At 40.3% G+C, this 12,664-nt stretch overlaps 1 protein-coding gene across 3 annotated transcripts in view; it reads left to right on the top strand.

Annotated features, from left to right (window-relative positions):
- The first annotated feature begins 648 nt into the window (after positions 1-648).
- Positions 649-12,664, top strand: part of LOC136264338 (mucin-17-like) — a 330,828-nt gene continuing 318,812 nt past the window's right edge. For all 3 annotated transcript variants that reach the window (XM_066059061.1, XM_066059069.1, XM_066059055.1), the window contains exon 1: positions 649-888. In XM_066059061.1, the coding sequence (XP_065915133.1) occupies positions 801-888 (88 nt within the window). In that variant the 5' untranslated portion in view covers positions 649-800. The remainder of the gene's footprint in view (positions 889-12,664) is intronic.

Below are 12,664 nucleotides of genomic sequence, written 5' to 3'. Positions count from 1 at the left end.
CCCCGTCCCGGTTTTACCCTTATTTTCCCCGTCCCTGTCCCGGTTTTACCCCTATTGTCCCCGTCCCCGTCCCTGTCCCCGTCCCGGTTTTACCCCATCCCGTTCTCAGTATCGAATTCATCAAAGCAGGCTTTCAGTCGACTGTCGAAAAACAATTGGCGATCACGAAAAGTAGAATCAGCTGGTGAAGGAAATGTTTGCAGTAAAAAAGAAAGTCAATTTGGACAAGGTCTATACATCGGTGTGCTAATATTATAAAATAATGACTTAATGGTAATACCCTCCCGCCCGCATCACAATAATTAGAAAGGCTGGATGAGAAACTAATAATCACCAAATAGGGGCTTTATTATGAAACTATTGAAATTTCGACACGTGGCCATTACCAACCAGCCTCCATTGGAAAATTGTACACAACAATTACTATGTTGTAAACAAACACTTGAAATACAGTAACACGAATAATAGATTACTTTTTTTCAGATGGCGCTCAAGTTTAGTCGAGGGGTAGCCAGCGCCCACGCAAAAACCCAACACGGTGTACGAGAGTCCCAATATTTAAGTATTTCAAAACGTATTTCTGTATTATTTCAATAAATATTTCATGTATTTATATGTATTTATAATTGGATTTCTCAGATAGGTGTAAGACGTTAGCTACCCCTTGAGTTTAGTATTTCCTCCGGCCTGCTCATCAGTCCAGCTCGAGTTAACTATACTGTAGAAGCCAGCGCAGTAGCGGCTACTAGTGAAGTGATAGAGACTCTGTATAGCGGAAGGCATTAGCTAAGAGTTTGGCAATGTTTCGAAACTCAGCTGAGAGGTTTACAGTGATCGCTACACTGCTGTTGTGTTGTTATATCTCAGTGATGGAGTGCCAAAGTTTCAGTGAGTTTGTTGTATGTCACGTAGCTAACTAGTCTAGTTGGCTAGATTCATTTGTACTAGCAATATATCGTGTAGCGCGGCGGGGATTAGCTTGTCTTAAAGCAGTGTTTGATGTGACTTCACGACAAATGTTGATTGTTGACCGCTCAGAGACTCAACATGCATGGGCCGCTGTCGTCTCGTGAATCTACGCTGAACTGGGGGGTGGGGGGATGATGTCGAGGTTTCGGTGGCTAACAGTGAAAATTTTATTCTTGAAAGTTAGCCGCTATAATATAGCTAATTAGACCTCCACTATAGCTATTTGAGGTAATAACCTATTCGAGGGGAATATTTTTGAGGCTAGTTGTCAATGAGCTGAGTGTTGTAGTATTGAATTCGCTGATACAAGCAATCCCAAATGGTTGCTGACCAGCGTTTCAGTGAAAGACTGGTCAGCGACCATACCATTCTTGTTTTTACAACACTGTCAATTGACAACTTCAGTCTATAAGAGAAGCCTTAATTTTGTGGTACATTACTATACAAGGTACTGAATACATGCACTTTTGGACTTTGTAGTGTACAGTAGCTACATAATGTCAACACTTAAGATGGCTCCTCATGCTGTTGGTTAACATCAGTGCAAGTTGTCAATTTTCCAGAACAAGGTTACTATTGATGGCTGACCAGACACATTATGAGCTGGGCTTGCATGCACCCAGTTGATAAGTACCTGTTCTGAGGAATACAGTCTACTGGGCTGCTATTTAAGTGAATTTGGGTTATTATATTTCTGTTGTTCTACTTTATGCTTTTATACAAAAATTATTTTTCAAAGCTAGCTGGCTAAGGCCACTCCAAATGTCACTGTGTAGTATAATAACACCGTGAATTTCTTTCATTGGTTAATTTTAAAGTCACACCGTAGCTCATAGGAAGCTTCTTGACAAAGCTGTAGGAATTGCAATCTCAGCATCAAGGGAAGGTATTTCTGGCTAGGGACTGTCCAGAATGGACTATAAAATAATTTTATTTTTGTTATTGTAATTTTCCTTGCCATGCCCATTTTTGGCATTTGCCATATGTGGTCATGTGAGTCTAAGAACATATCACATTATAAAAGTGAATTTTTCATGCCTTTTACATCAATAATGATGGCTCAGAGTATCTTGATCTTGAGAGGATTTAAAGACCAGGAAACTTTGTGACTTGCACATGATTAATCCCTAGCTAGCAAACTGCAACTGGGACCAATATTCTTTCTAGGCTTTTTAAGCAATGCAATATGGAAGGCTTGCTCCATAAGACGTTCCATATAGCAGCGCATAGTAGTTTTTGGAGTAACTAACTATCCCTCAGGAGACCTGCAAGGAGGCTACTGAAAGCCTATGTAACAGGGAGTCAGAAACATGTTAATAAAACTCTGTGAATGCAGAAGAAAAATCCCAGACCAGATGGTGATTTCCCAGGGAGAAACCATGTGCAAGATTTGCAAGCCTTCAAACAAGATTCTTGCATGGAAAATGTCCCTTTTCTTGCAAGGTTCTTGCAAATCACTTGCAGTCTTGCAAGACTCTTGCAACTCATTTCTCCCTGGGTTGATCCACAGGCAGCTTGCAGTCTGGACTAGTGCCTGCTTGGAATCCAGGATTTCCTTTGCATTCAGCTGGTACTTAACTCGGTTTTATTTTTTGGCATTCAACAATGCAGATGCCCAGACATGATGGCAGAGGATGGGAAACTACATTCTCATTTGGATTGGCTTAAAATAGTCCTTAGGAAAGAGCACTGATTTGACAGGACAGGTTATTGAAATTTAATCTAGTTTAACAGAAAATAGAATGGTGATTCCCATCCCTTTGTATAGGGGTGGGAAGAATAGCACATCCACTAACAATACAAAGTATATTAATGGTACTCAAATTATGTTGACAAAATGGCTATTTGTTTAGATTCTATCCATTACAATAGGCAGCATCACAAGTACAGGCTTTAATTACCTGTACATGCTTACCTGTTTCTTGTAAGGAGCTCTCTATGCAAAGGGGTGGATGCTGCCAGGATAAATAGAGAATGCACACAGGTTGTAGTACACTGTAGCCTATGTGTTACGGTACAACGTGTTCAACTCTTAATAACGCCCAGCTCGTCCTAGGCGCATGCGTATTCAATAATACCATCACACACCCCCCCATAAAGGAGAGGGATACAACAACAAAAATGTGAGGCCTACGTACAAGTGATGATTAAAAGAAGAATATAATACATAAACTCATGGGCCTAATACAACCAAAAACACTAGCATACAGTTTACAAAAGGTACACCATGTGAGTCAAAGTCCTCTGGACAGAGCATCCGCCACAACATTTCGTCTTCCAGGAATGTGGGTAATATTAAGGTTGTACTCTTGTAGGATCAGGCTCCATCGTAACAGACGTTGATTATTATTCTTGACACGATTGAGGAAAACCAGAGGATTATGATCAGTGTAAATGTCTATTGGAAACTTAGCTGGCATAACATAAAACTCAAAATGCTGCAGTGCTAGTATCAAGGCCAGAGCTTCCTTTTCACTAGTAGAGTAATTTCTCTGAGAACTGTTAAATTTCTGGGAAAAGTAACCGATTGGGTGTTCAAGTTTCTCAGCACTCTCTTGCATCAGAACAGCTCCTAGTCCCAAATCACTAGCGTCAACATGTATAAGAAATGGTTTCTCAAAGTCCGGCATGGCTAGTACAGGTGCAGTGGTGAGTAACCTTTTAACCTTGTCAAATGCTGCTTGCTGATCTTCCTTCCAGTTAAACATCTGTTTCTTCTGTAAGAGTTGTGTCAAAGGCTCAGCAACAACTGCAAAGTTTTTACAAAACTTGCGATAATATCCGACCATTCCCAGAAATCTCATCAACTGACTCTTGTTCGTGGGTACAGGGAAACTAACAATGGATTTCACCTAGGCCTGAATGGGTTGGATTTTCCCCTGACCAACAACATGTCCCAAATAAGTGACGCACGCCTGGCCAAATTCACTTTTGGCTAAATTCACTGTAAGTTGAGCTTGCCTGAGGCGGATCAGAAAAGCCTTCACTCATTGCAGGTGTTGTTCCCATGTACTGCTAAAGATAATAATGTCATCAATATATCCCTCAACTCCCTCTAAATCAGCAATAACTCGGTGAATCATCCGCTGAAAAGTAGCAGGCGCATTCTTCATCCCAAAAGGCATTACCTTGTATTGATAAAAGCCTGCTGGGGTAACAAAAGCTGATATCTATCTATCCCGTGGAGTCAAAGGTACCTGCCAGTATCCTTTTAGTAAGTCAAATTTACTAACATAGTTTGAGCTGCCAACCTTATCAATGCAGTCTTCTACTCGTGGGATAGGATAAGAGTCAGCTTTAGTTACCAGGTTTACTTTACGAAAATCTGTGCAGAACCTGTAACTTCCATTACCCTTAGCAACCAGTAAACAAGGGGAGCTCCATTCACTCTGACTCGGCTCGATGATGTCATGTGCCAGCATATAATCTATTTCCTTCCTCATTGCCTCAAGTTTCACTGGGTTTACATGATATGGATGCTGCTTAATTGGGCGAGAATCCCCCACATCCACATCGTGTGATACAATAGGTGTCTGTTTTGGTACATCATGAAATACATCTGTGAACTCCATGATCATTGAAGAAAGTTGTTCTTGTTGTGAGCAGGATAGGTGGTGTAGCTTGCTCTCAAGGTTAGCTAGCACTTCAGAATTCTTCAACTTCATGCTGTCATTTGCGATGTTGTCACATGTGGATGGGCTCTCACCAACTTCTGTAACTCCTTTCTTGGCGACTAGGACTGGAGCAGGATGAATAACTGGTCGAACACCACTCTCAGATCTCTCAATATATGGCTTCATCATATTCACATGACATAAACGCTGTGACTTTCGCCTGTCAGGAGTGTTGATAACATAGTCCACCTCATTGACTTTCTTAGCTACTGAATATGGACCAAAATACCTTGCTTGAAGAGGGTGGTTCTAAAGGGGTAACAATACAAGCACTTTGTCTCCAACACAGCAATGACGTTGCTTGGCATTCGTATCATACCACAGTTTCATCTTGGTCTGGGATGACTTCATGTTCTCTTGAGCGAGCTCACAGGCTACTGTTAGTCTATTGCGAAGATTAGACACTTGGTCTAACAAATTGAGGGGTTCCTCTTTCAGCCAGCTTTCCTTCAACACCTTAAGAGGCCCATGAACAGTACGTCCAAAAACTAATTCAAATGGGCTGAAGCCCAGTGATTCCTGAACTGCTTCACGTACTGCAAAAAGTAGCAAGTGGATTCCTTGATCCCATTGCTTCTCATATTGAAAACAATAAGCACGAATCATGTTTTATAATGTTTGGTGAAAACGTTCAATTGCCCCTTGTGATTCTGGATGATATGTGGCTGATTTACACTGCTTAATCCCCAACTGATAAGTGGCCTACTGCATGACATTCGACATAAAATTAGAGCCTTGGTCTGATTGAACCAGGGTAGGAAGACCAACCAATGAGAAAAACTTGACAAGGGATTCTACAATTCAGTGTGCTTTAATGTTGCGAAGAGGGATAGCCTCTGGAAAACGTGTAAACCTGCACATGATTGTGAGTAAGTATTGATTTCCAGATTTAGTCTTGGGCAGAGGGCCGACACAGTCTATAATGATCTCACTAAACGGTTCACTGCAAATTGGGATCGGTTTGAGAGGTGCCACAGGGCTTGTTTCATTAGGTTTTCCAACCATCTGGCACACATGGCAGGACTTGCAATATTCAGAAACATCTTTTCTCAGATATGGCCAATAAAAATGATTCAGGATTTTTGCATATGTTTTGTTAACACCTAGGTGGCCGGCCATTGCTGACTCATGTGCTAGACTCAAAATATCTCCCCTATACTTCTTCGGCATCACAATCTGGTGAGCAACTGTCCACTCTTCGTCAGCTGGAACATCTCGTGGTCCCCATTTTCGCATCAGTACTCCTGACTTCCAGTAAAAACACTGTCCATGTTTGCTGGCTTCATCTTCACTAACTGCATACTGCGCTAATTGAGCAACTTCATCATCACTTTCCTGATCAGCTATCAGTTGACCTCGGGAGGCGGGAACATTACTAATTTCTTCTACTGGGGTAGAAACATGCTTTGCCGGTTGTCTGGAGCTGCTCTCTAACTGCTGACTGTGCTCAGTTTCTGCTGTGGTGCTGGGAGCAGTACTGGACATCTCATCACCTAAGTGTCGGTCAGCTTGTGATTGAGCGCGACGTGCAGCTGCTCGTGTAACCACACACGCTGGGAATGTCTTGGCAAGTCCATCATCGGCAGAAATTAAACACAGCACATTGCTAACATCACTAATAACCTGTGGATCGGGTTGAACTCTACCACCTGCTAGGTCGTTTCCAAGTATCAGGGAGATACCTTCGACTGGAAAAGTAGGCCTTATACCTACTATAACAGGTCCTGACACTAATTCTGATTGGAGGAATATCTGGTGAAGTGGGACATCCAGCCCTATTCCTTGTATCAGTACACCAGATCCAATAGAGGCTTTCTCAGAGAGTGGCAGTGTGTTATCTACCAACAGGGACTGAGTGGCTCCAGTATCTCGTAAAATTTTGACTGCGACAGTTTCTCCATCCTCTGAGAGGGACACATAACCTTCAGATACAAATGGGTGATACTCAGTCGAGGAAGGTGATTCATCACTATTCTTGACTGGAGGGACATTACGAGTGACAGGAGAGTTAACTGTACTGACCAAAAGATCATCAGAGGGATTATTTCTCTTCCGTTCCAAAGTCCAGCACTCTGAAATCACATGACCGCGACGTTTACAATAGTTACATATGGGCCCTCCAGAGCCACCTCTAGACTGATGTGGTCTCTGACCGTCTGCTGCATTACCAGCTGACTTGGTTTTGTGGGAGTACCACTATGGCTATTGCGGCTGGATGGGTCATCTTGTGGTACACTACCACGAATACTACTAAGAGCTATGAAAGAGCTTCGGTGGGTTAATGAGTAGTCATCAGCAAGGGTAGCAGCTTGTTGGAGATTGTCTGCTTTCTGCTCTTCAATGTAAGTCTTGACATTATCAGGTAAACAACTCATAAATTCTTCAACTAAAATCATCTGACGAAGTTTCTCATACTCTTTTGCTACTTCCTTTGATGTACACTAGCGATCAAATAAAGCTTCTTTTGTGCGGGCAAATTCTGTGTATGTCTGCTTCTCGTCCTTTCTACACTTTCTAAAATTTTGTCTGTAAGCTTCCGGTACAAGTTCATATGCCTTCAAAACAACCTGCTTAACATGATCGTACTATGAACTTTGCTCTACACTTAAAGCAGAATATACCTCTCTGGCTTTGCCGGCTTTGCCAGTTAGTACACTTTGTAGTAACACCATCCACACTTCCTTTGGCCATGCTAAACTCGTTGCCACTTTCTCAAAATGGAGGAAGTACTTGTCTACTTTTTTTTCTTGGAACTGTGGCACAAACCGTATATGTTTACTTACATCAAATGTTGTGGCTTCAGGGGATTTAGCTGGTGTAACAACAGCTTTCTCTAATTCTTTTATCTTCAACTGCACAGACAAATCCTTCTCTCTTACCTCAAGTTCGTGTAGTTTCAGCTGGCTTTCTCTTTCCTGCTCGCGATCCTGCAATTCTAGGCATTTAAGCTCGAGTACGTTGTTATCCACAGTTTTCGTAGGCATGTCATCAATGGTTTCTTCAGGAACTAATTCTTCGTCAACTAGATATTCCATAACCATCTTACAAAGTTCGTCCTTTCTAGTCATGGTGGTCGTTGATAGTTTAAAGTGCATGGCGATTTGTTGCAACTGTCCCTTCTTCAAAGTCCGAACAACTTGTAACGAAGGTTCATTAACAAAAGTGTCCAAGTTAAACTCTGCCGACATCTTGTACGAAATATTAGAATACAATAAAATAGCTTGACCTCACCGAAAACCTGTCAGTAAGAAACAAAAGAACAACAAAGAGCGACAACAATACGACGGAATACCTTTGCGGGTACCGTTAACCCAGTACCAAGGACTTTAAGTAGTTGGTTAGAAATAATGGCGGACGACTTGGTGAAGTCCACTCTTAAAGCAAAGGTGAATGACTGTCCTGCACACAAAGACAGATGATACAATGACTTCTTTTGTCGTCTATGTTGATTAGAAGATCGGTTCTCGGCACGTCGGCTCCCAGACAAGCCCCCAAGTTTGTTACGGTACAACGTGTTCAACTCTTAATAATGCCCAGCTCGTCCTAGGCGCATGCGTATTCAATAATACCATCACATATGTAATAATTTGGAATGTAGCAATCAACTTTGCTTGGTCTTAGTACTAAATTTTTGTTTCCTTGACCATTGACTCTGTGACTATGATCACAGACAGAGATTGTCCTACAAAAGTAAGTGTCTGGATGTCACACTTACTCTGAGACTTGTCATCTTGTCATCTTCTTATATACGTATATTGAGATCACTTGTATATAGTAAACATCTTAGCTGTACAAACTCTGCCCTCAGCATATGTATACCTTCTCATAGTCCGACTAGTACAGCACATTTCCTCCCCTTTGCCACTAGACCTACTGTATCACTGCTTGTAGAATATTAAAGATAAAATTACACTAATTAGATTTGGACCCCATATATATAGGAGTAATTTTGCATACCCCTACACAAAATGTCTCCTATATATATAGAGGAGTGCTTGTACTGAAATAGCGTACCCCTATGTCAAGCAGAATTCCTCTATACTATAGGAGAAATTTTGTATACCCTATGGAAAATGTCTTCCATATTATATTATTATAGGAGAAATGTTGAGGTGCTTCTTGTACTGTTCTTAGTTTGTAATGCTGTGTGACGGGTGGAATACAGCTGAAAACAAAGCATAATGACCACTTTGTTTTTCAGTAATTAATAGTTGTGGTGCATAAAATTAATTCTATTCTGGTGCCTTTCATTTTTTAAATGCAGTATGCATGGGTTCACCAGTTATAATTGTGACCCACTCTGAGAAAACCGGTCTTATCGCCCATGTCAGCAGATTCAATTTTTTACCCAGGACACACAGCTACATGAATAAACTATCTAATTCCACATTTAAAATCAGCTAGACTTGAGTGGTCTGGTTTTGCTGGCTGCTTTTCCCGAGGCCAGTGGCAATCCGTACGTGTGGTGTGGGGCCTTAATGGAGCTGTGGTCAGCCTGGGAATGACTGTATGTGGCTGTACAGCTCTGTGGTGTTGAATAACTACCTTTGCTGTGAATTTCCTTTCATTTTAGCCAGTTGTGAGATCTCAATGGCTCAAAACTTGGCCTAGTTCATCCCTTGGCCTTCCTTTTCAATTTTTGAACACCATCTTTCCCGCCTTCCAGAGCCCCCGCCTCCCACCCAATTTGCAGCTCACCTGATACAGTCAACCTCGGTTTAAAAGCTATCTAAAATGGTGGGAAACTTAGTTGTTGGCTACTTGCACAGTGGATGCTCTGGAAGGTAAGGAAGTGGTGTAAAACGTGTGAAAATTTGGTACACATAACTTCAACCATTGGCGAGCTACAACACACCAAATACTTAAAACCGGCATTTCTTGATACTTTTAAATAGGCGATAAGCCCGGTTTTGTCAGACTGGGTCACAATTATGCTACAAGCAATAATTAAACAAACAAGTACATACAAGGAAAAATTAGAATTTTAAGTTTGATCATAGGGGTCCTAAAAATAAAAAGTAGTGAAACAGAGCAGGTCACCTACACCTGCAGATATAATAGCGGACACTTAATCTCTAATTTAGTCATGGCTATAGACTGAAGTATAGGGATTAAATTTCTAATAGTATATCTGCAGATATGTGCAACCTACCTATGATCCCCATTCAAACTTAAAATTCTTGGTATTACAAAGCAGGTGCCTGCAAATCAAATCTGACTTGGCTTGGTGTCCTTTTACCCTTACATATTTGTCTAATACAATCATTTTTTAAACTGTGGCCTGTTGTATACCACATTCATGATGCGTGCATTGTATGTACTGTGCATGGTATACCAAAAGGCACCTGTCAGGCTGAAGTGACATCTAACACAGTGAAATATCAAGTGTATTGCCTTAGCTGGTATAGAGTTAAGCTGGTATGATTTAAGGCACCAGTTAGTCAGTCAGTCAGTCAGTCAGTGTGCACAAAATTTCTTGAAAAAAAATTTGCACCAATCTAATGGATACATTTCAGGTTACATTGGAGGCACTTTTGAGCTTGATTATACCTATCCAATACTGCCAAGCCCACTTGAAATACTGTAGCTGGTTTTTATATGAGAACGTGTAAACCTACATGATTCCTGCTGTACAGTACTACCATACTGTATGATTGACAGAGTTGGATAAGTATAGTATTGCCTATTACGTAGTTGTTATGTAGCTGGTAGGTTACTGTTCTTCACAGAACTAAATACAACAACTAAGCTTGTATACATTATTAAATGGAAAAGTGTATATACTGTGAATAAAATTTGAGGATGGAACTCCCTTACTTTATTTCTTTAGCACTAACACTCTTTTTAAGAGACCACATGATTTACGTTTATTTTTGAGTTTGCCACATTCATGAAACATTTTCACAGCAAAAGTGACATTCATATAAAAGATTAACATGCATAACAAATTTTTCTTTAATCCAGACCACTTTAGTATTGGTGAGATAAAATGTATGACCAAAATGTATTTTTGTCTATTATGAAGCAATAGTGTTTCTCTTCCTTAATAAGCACCATGAACAGCACATGATAGTATACTAGTGATGGACTGATAATCAGTTAAACAATTGGAATTAATCTCCGCTGTACTGTGCAACATATAATGATGTGGGGGAGAATAAGTTATGTGTTAGTGGTGGCCACATACCATACCCAAAGGAAGCTGTGAGGTTGTAGCATTTCTATCTAGTAGTGTGTATAATGTCAGGAAAGTTCACCTGCCTGAAGGTTTATTACAGTGTTTATCCATCCTTTGTTTATCATACACTGGCTTGCTGCAATTAAACATAAAACCTTTTTGCTTGAATGTGTGGGTGAGAACAGACACTCATATGGTTGCAAATAAAACCCAGCAATTTTCTTCAATCAGGCTCACCCCCCACATCCAGCCAAAGCACAATGGAGAAAACAATTGCCAGAAATATAATTGGGAGTTATAAACGGTTCCCTATACACTGGTTAATTTCATGAAAAGGAAATCAATAATCACAATTACATGCTTATTTATGTTATCAAAACATTGACTGGTCTAGAAAATATCTTTCCTTAGGTCAACATTCTCAACATATAACTTGATCTAACCACTCCACAATGTCCATATGTGACCGGATTTCATATAACAAGGCTTCCACACACACAAAATCAAACTTACGATTTTACCAGAAATGGATTGCTGGTCTAATACACTATCATATTTCACACTGTACTTCCTTCAGCACTGGCAAGTCTGGTTTCTGTAGCAGCTTTCTTCCGACCCTGTCAAAGCCACGAGTGGGAGATTGGCGCCATTAAATGGCCATGGCTTTGTGATAATGGTGTGTAGTGAGCTGGGACTTCACAAAGAGCTCGCCAATAGTGTTCTCAGTCAATTTGGAGTAATTTTAGGGCCATGGAGGGCCATGGAGAGCCCAAACTTGGCCCCTGGATTCCAATCGTCTTCTTACTTCATTTTATACCCCTATATTAAGACCACCATCCACCCCCACCCTCCCACTCTATTACTACCACCTGTGATATTATTACCCGCTCGAAAAAAGCTGCCCAAAACCGGGCAAATTTTGGGTATCAGAAATGTATACACCCACTCAGTGATAGCTAGTGAACAGATGAACAATTGGTGCAAATTTTGTTTGCACAGCTGTAGGCACTGGGAAGTTATTACACAATGATTCCTTAAAATCGCCATATCTCCTAACAAAGCTTTGTGCGTCGAAGTCTTGTTTTGTCAAATTCAGTCACATATATACAAATCAAGCGTATCAAAATCCTGTTCACTCTACTCACCAGGTCACTTTGTGGGGTTAAAAACATTATTAATTTTCATGGCTTTAGACTCTGTACAAAATGATCTTTATGTGAACTATAGGGAATAAGTTAATCTGTGTCTTCTATGTGAAATGGTATCTATTTTTGACAAAATTATAAAACTCCTGGTAAATTTAGTCATGTGAAAGTTCAGAGTTATATCTTGCTATATAAAGGTTTTGCTAAGTAATGTTATGTCAAGACTTTATATATTTAAGACTCTAACTAAAATTTTCACACCACTGTATTTCAATTATCAGTTTTAGAATTGAAAATATCAGTGTTTCTTAACTCAGTTTTTGTTGTTAGATTTGAAGCCAACTTGAGAACCATAATTGTCTAAACAGCCTCTTTATGTATCTATGTTGTGTTTGAGATCACTGTATGGTCTCCATGATAATGCAAAATAAAATTATAGTGTTAAGCTTGATTGCTTCTTTTATATCTGTTGGTAATTATCATGGCAGCACTCAGTCAACCAGTTACTGGTCCTAGTATAACATGTCAAGGAAGTAACGTAACTCTACAATGTGTGATATTACGTAATGGAGTACCAGTGGATCCAATTTGGAGGAGAAATGGAACAGTTATTGATTCTAATGTTCTTACTAATCATCAGTTTATGTTCAACTCTACATATAATGCTAATACTAATCTTGTGATCACTAATGTTGGAC

This window comes from Dysidea avara, chromosome 1, assembly GCF_963678975.1.
Source record: "Dysidea avara chromosome 1, odDysAvar1.4, whole genome shotgun sequence".
In the NCBI taxonomy this organism is placed as follows: domain Eukaryota; kingdom Metazoa; phylum Porifera; class Demospongiae; order Dictyoceratida; family Dysideidae; genus Dysidea; species Dysidea avara.
Note: the sequence above shows the minus strand (reverse complement) of the source record. Positions and strands in the feature narration are given on the sequence as shown.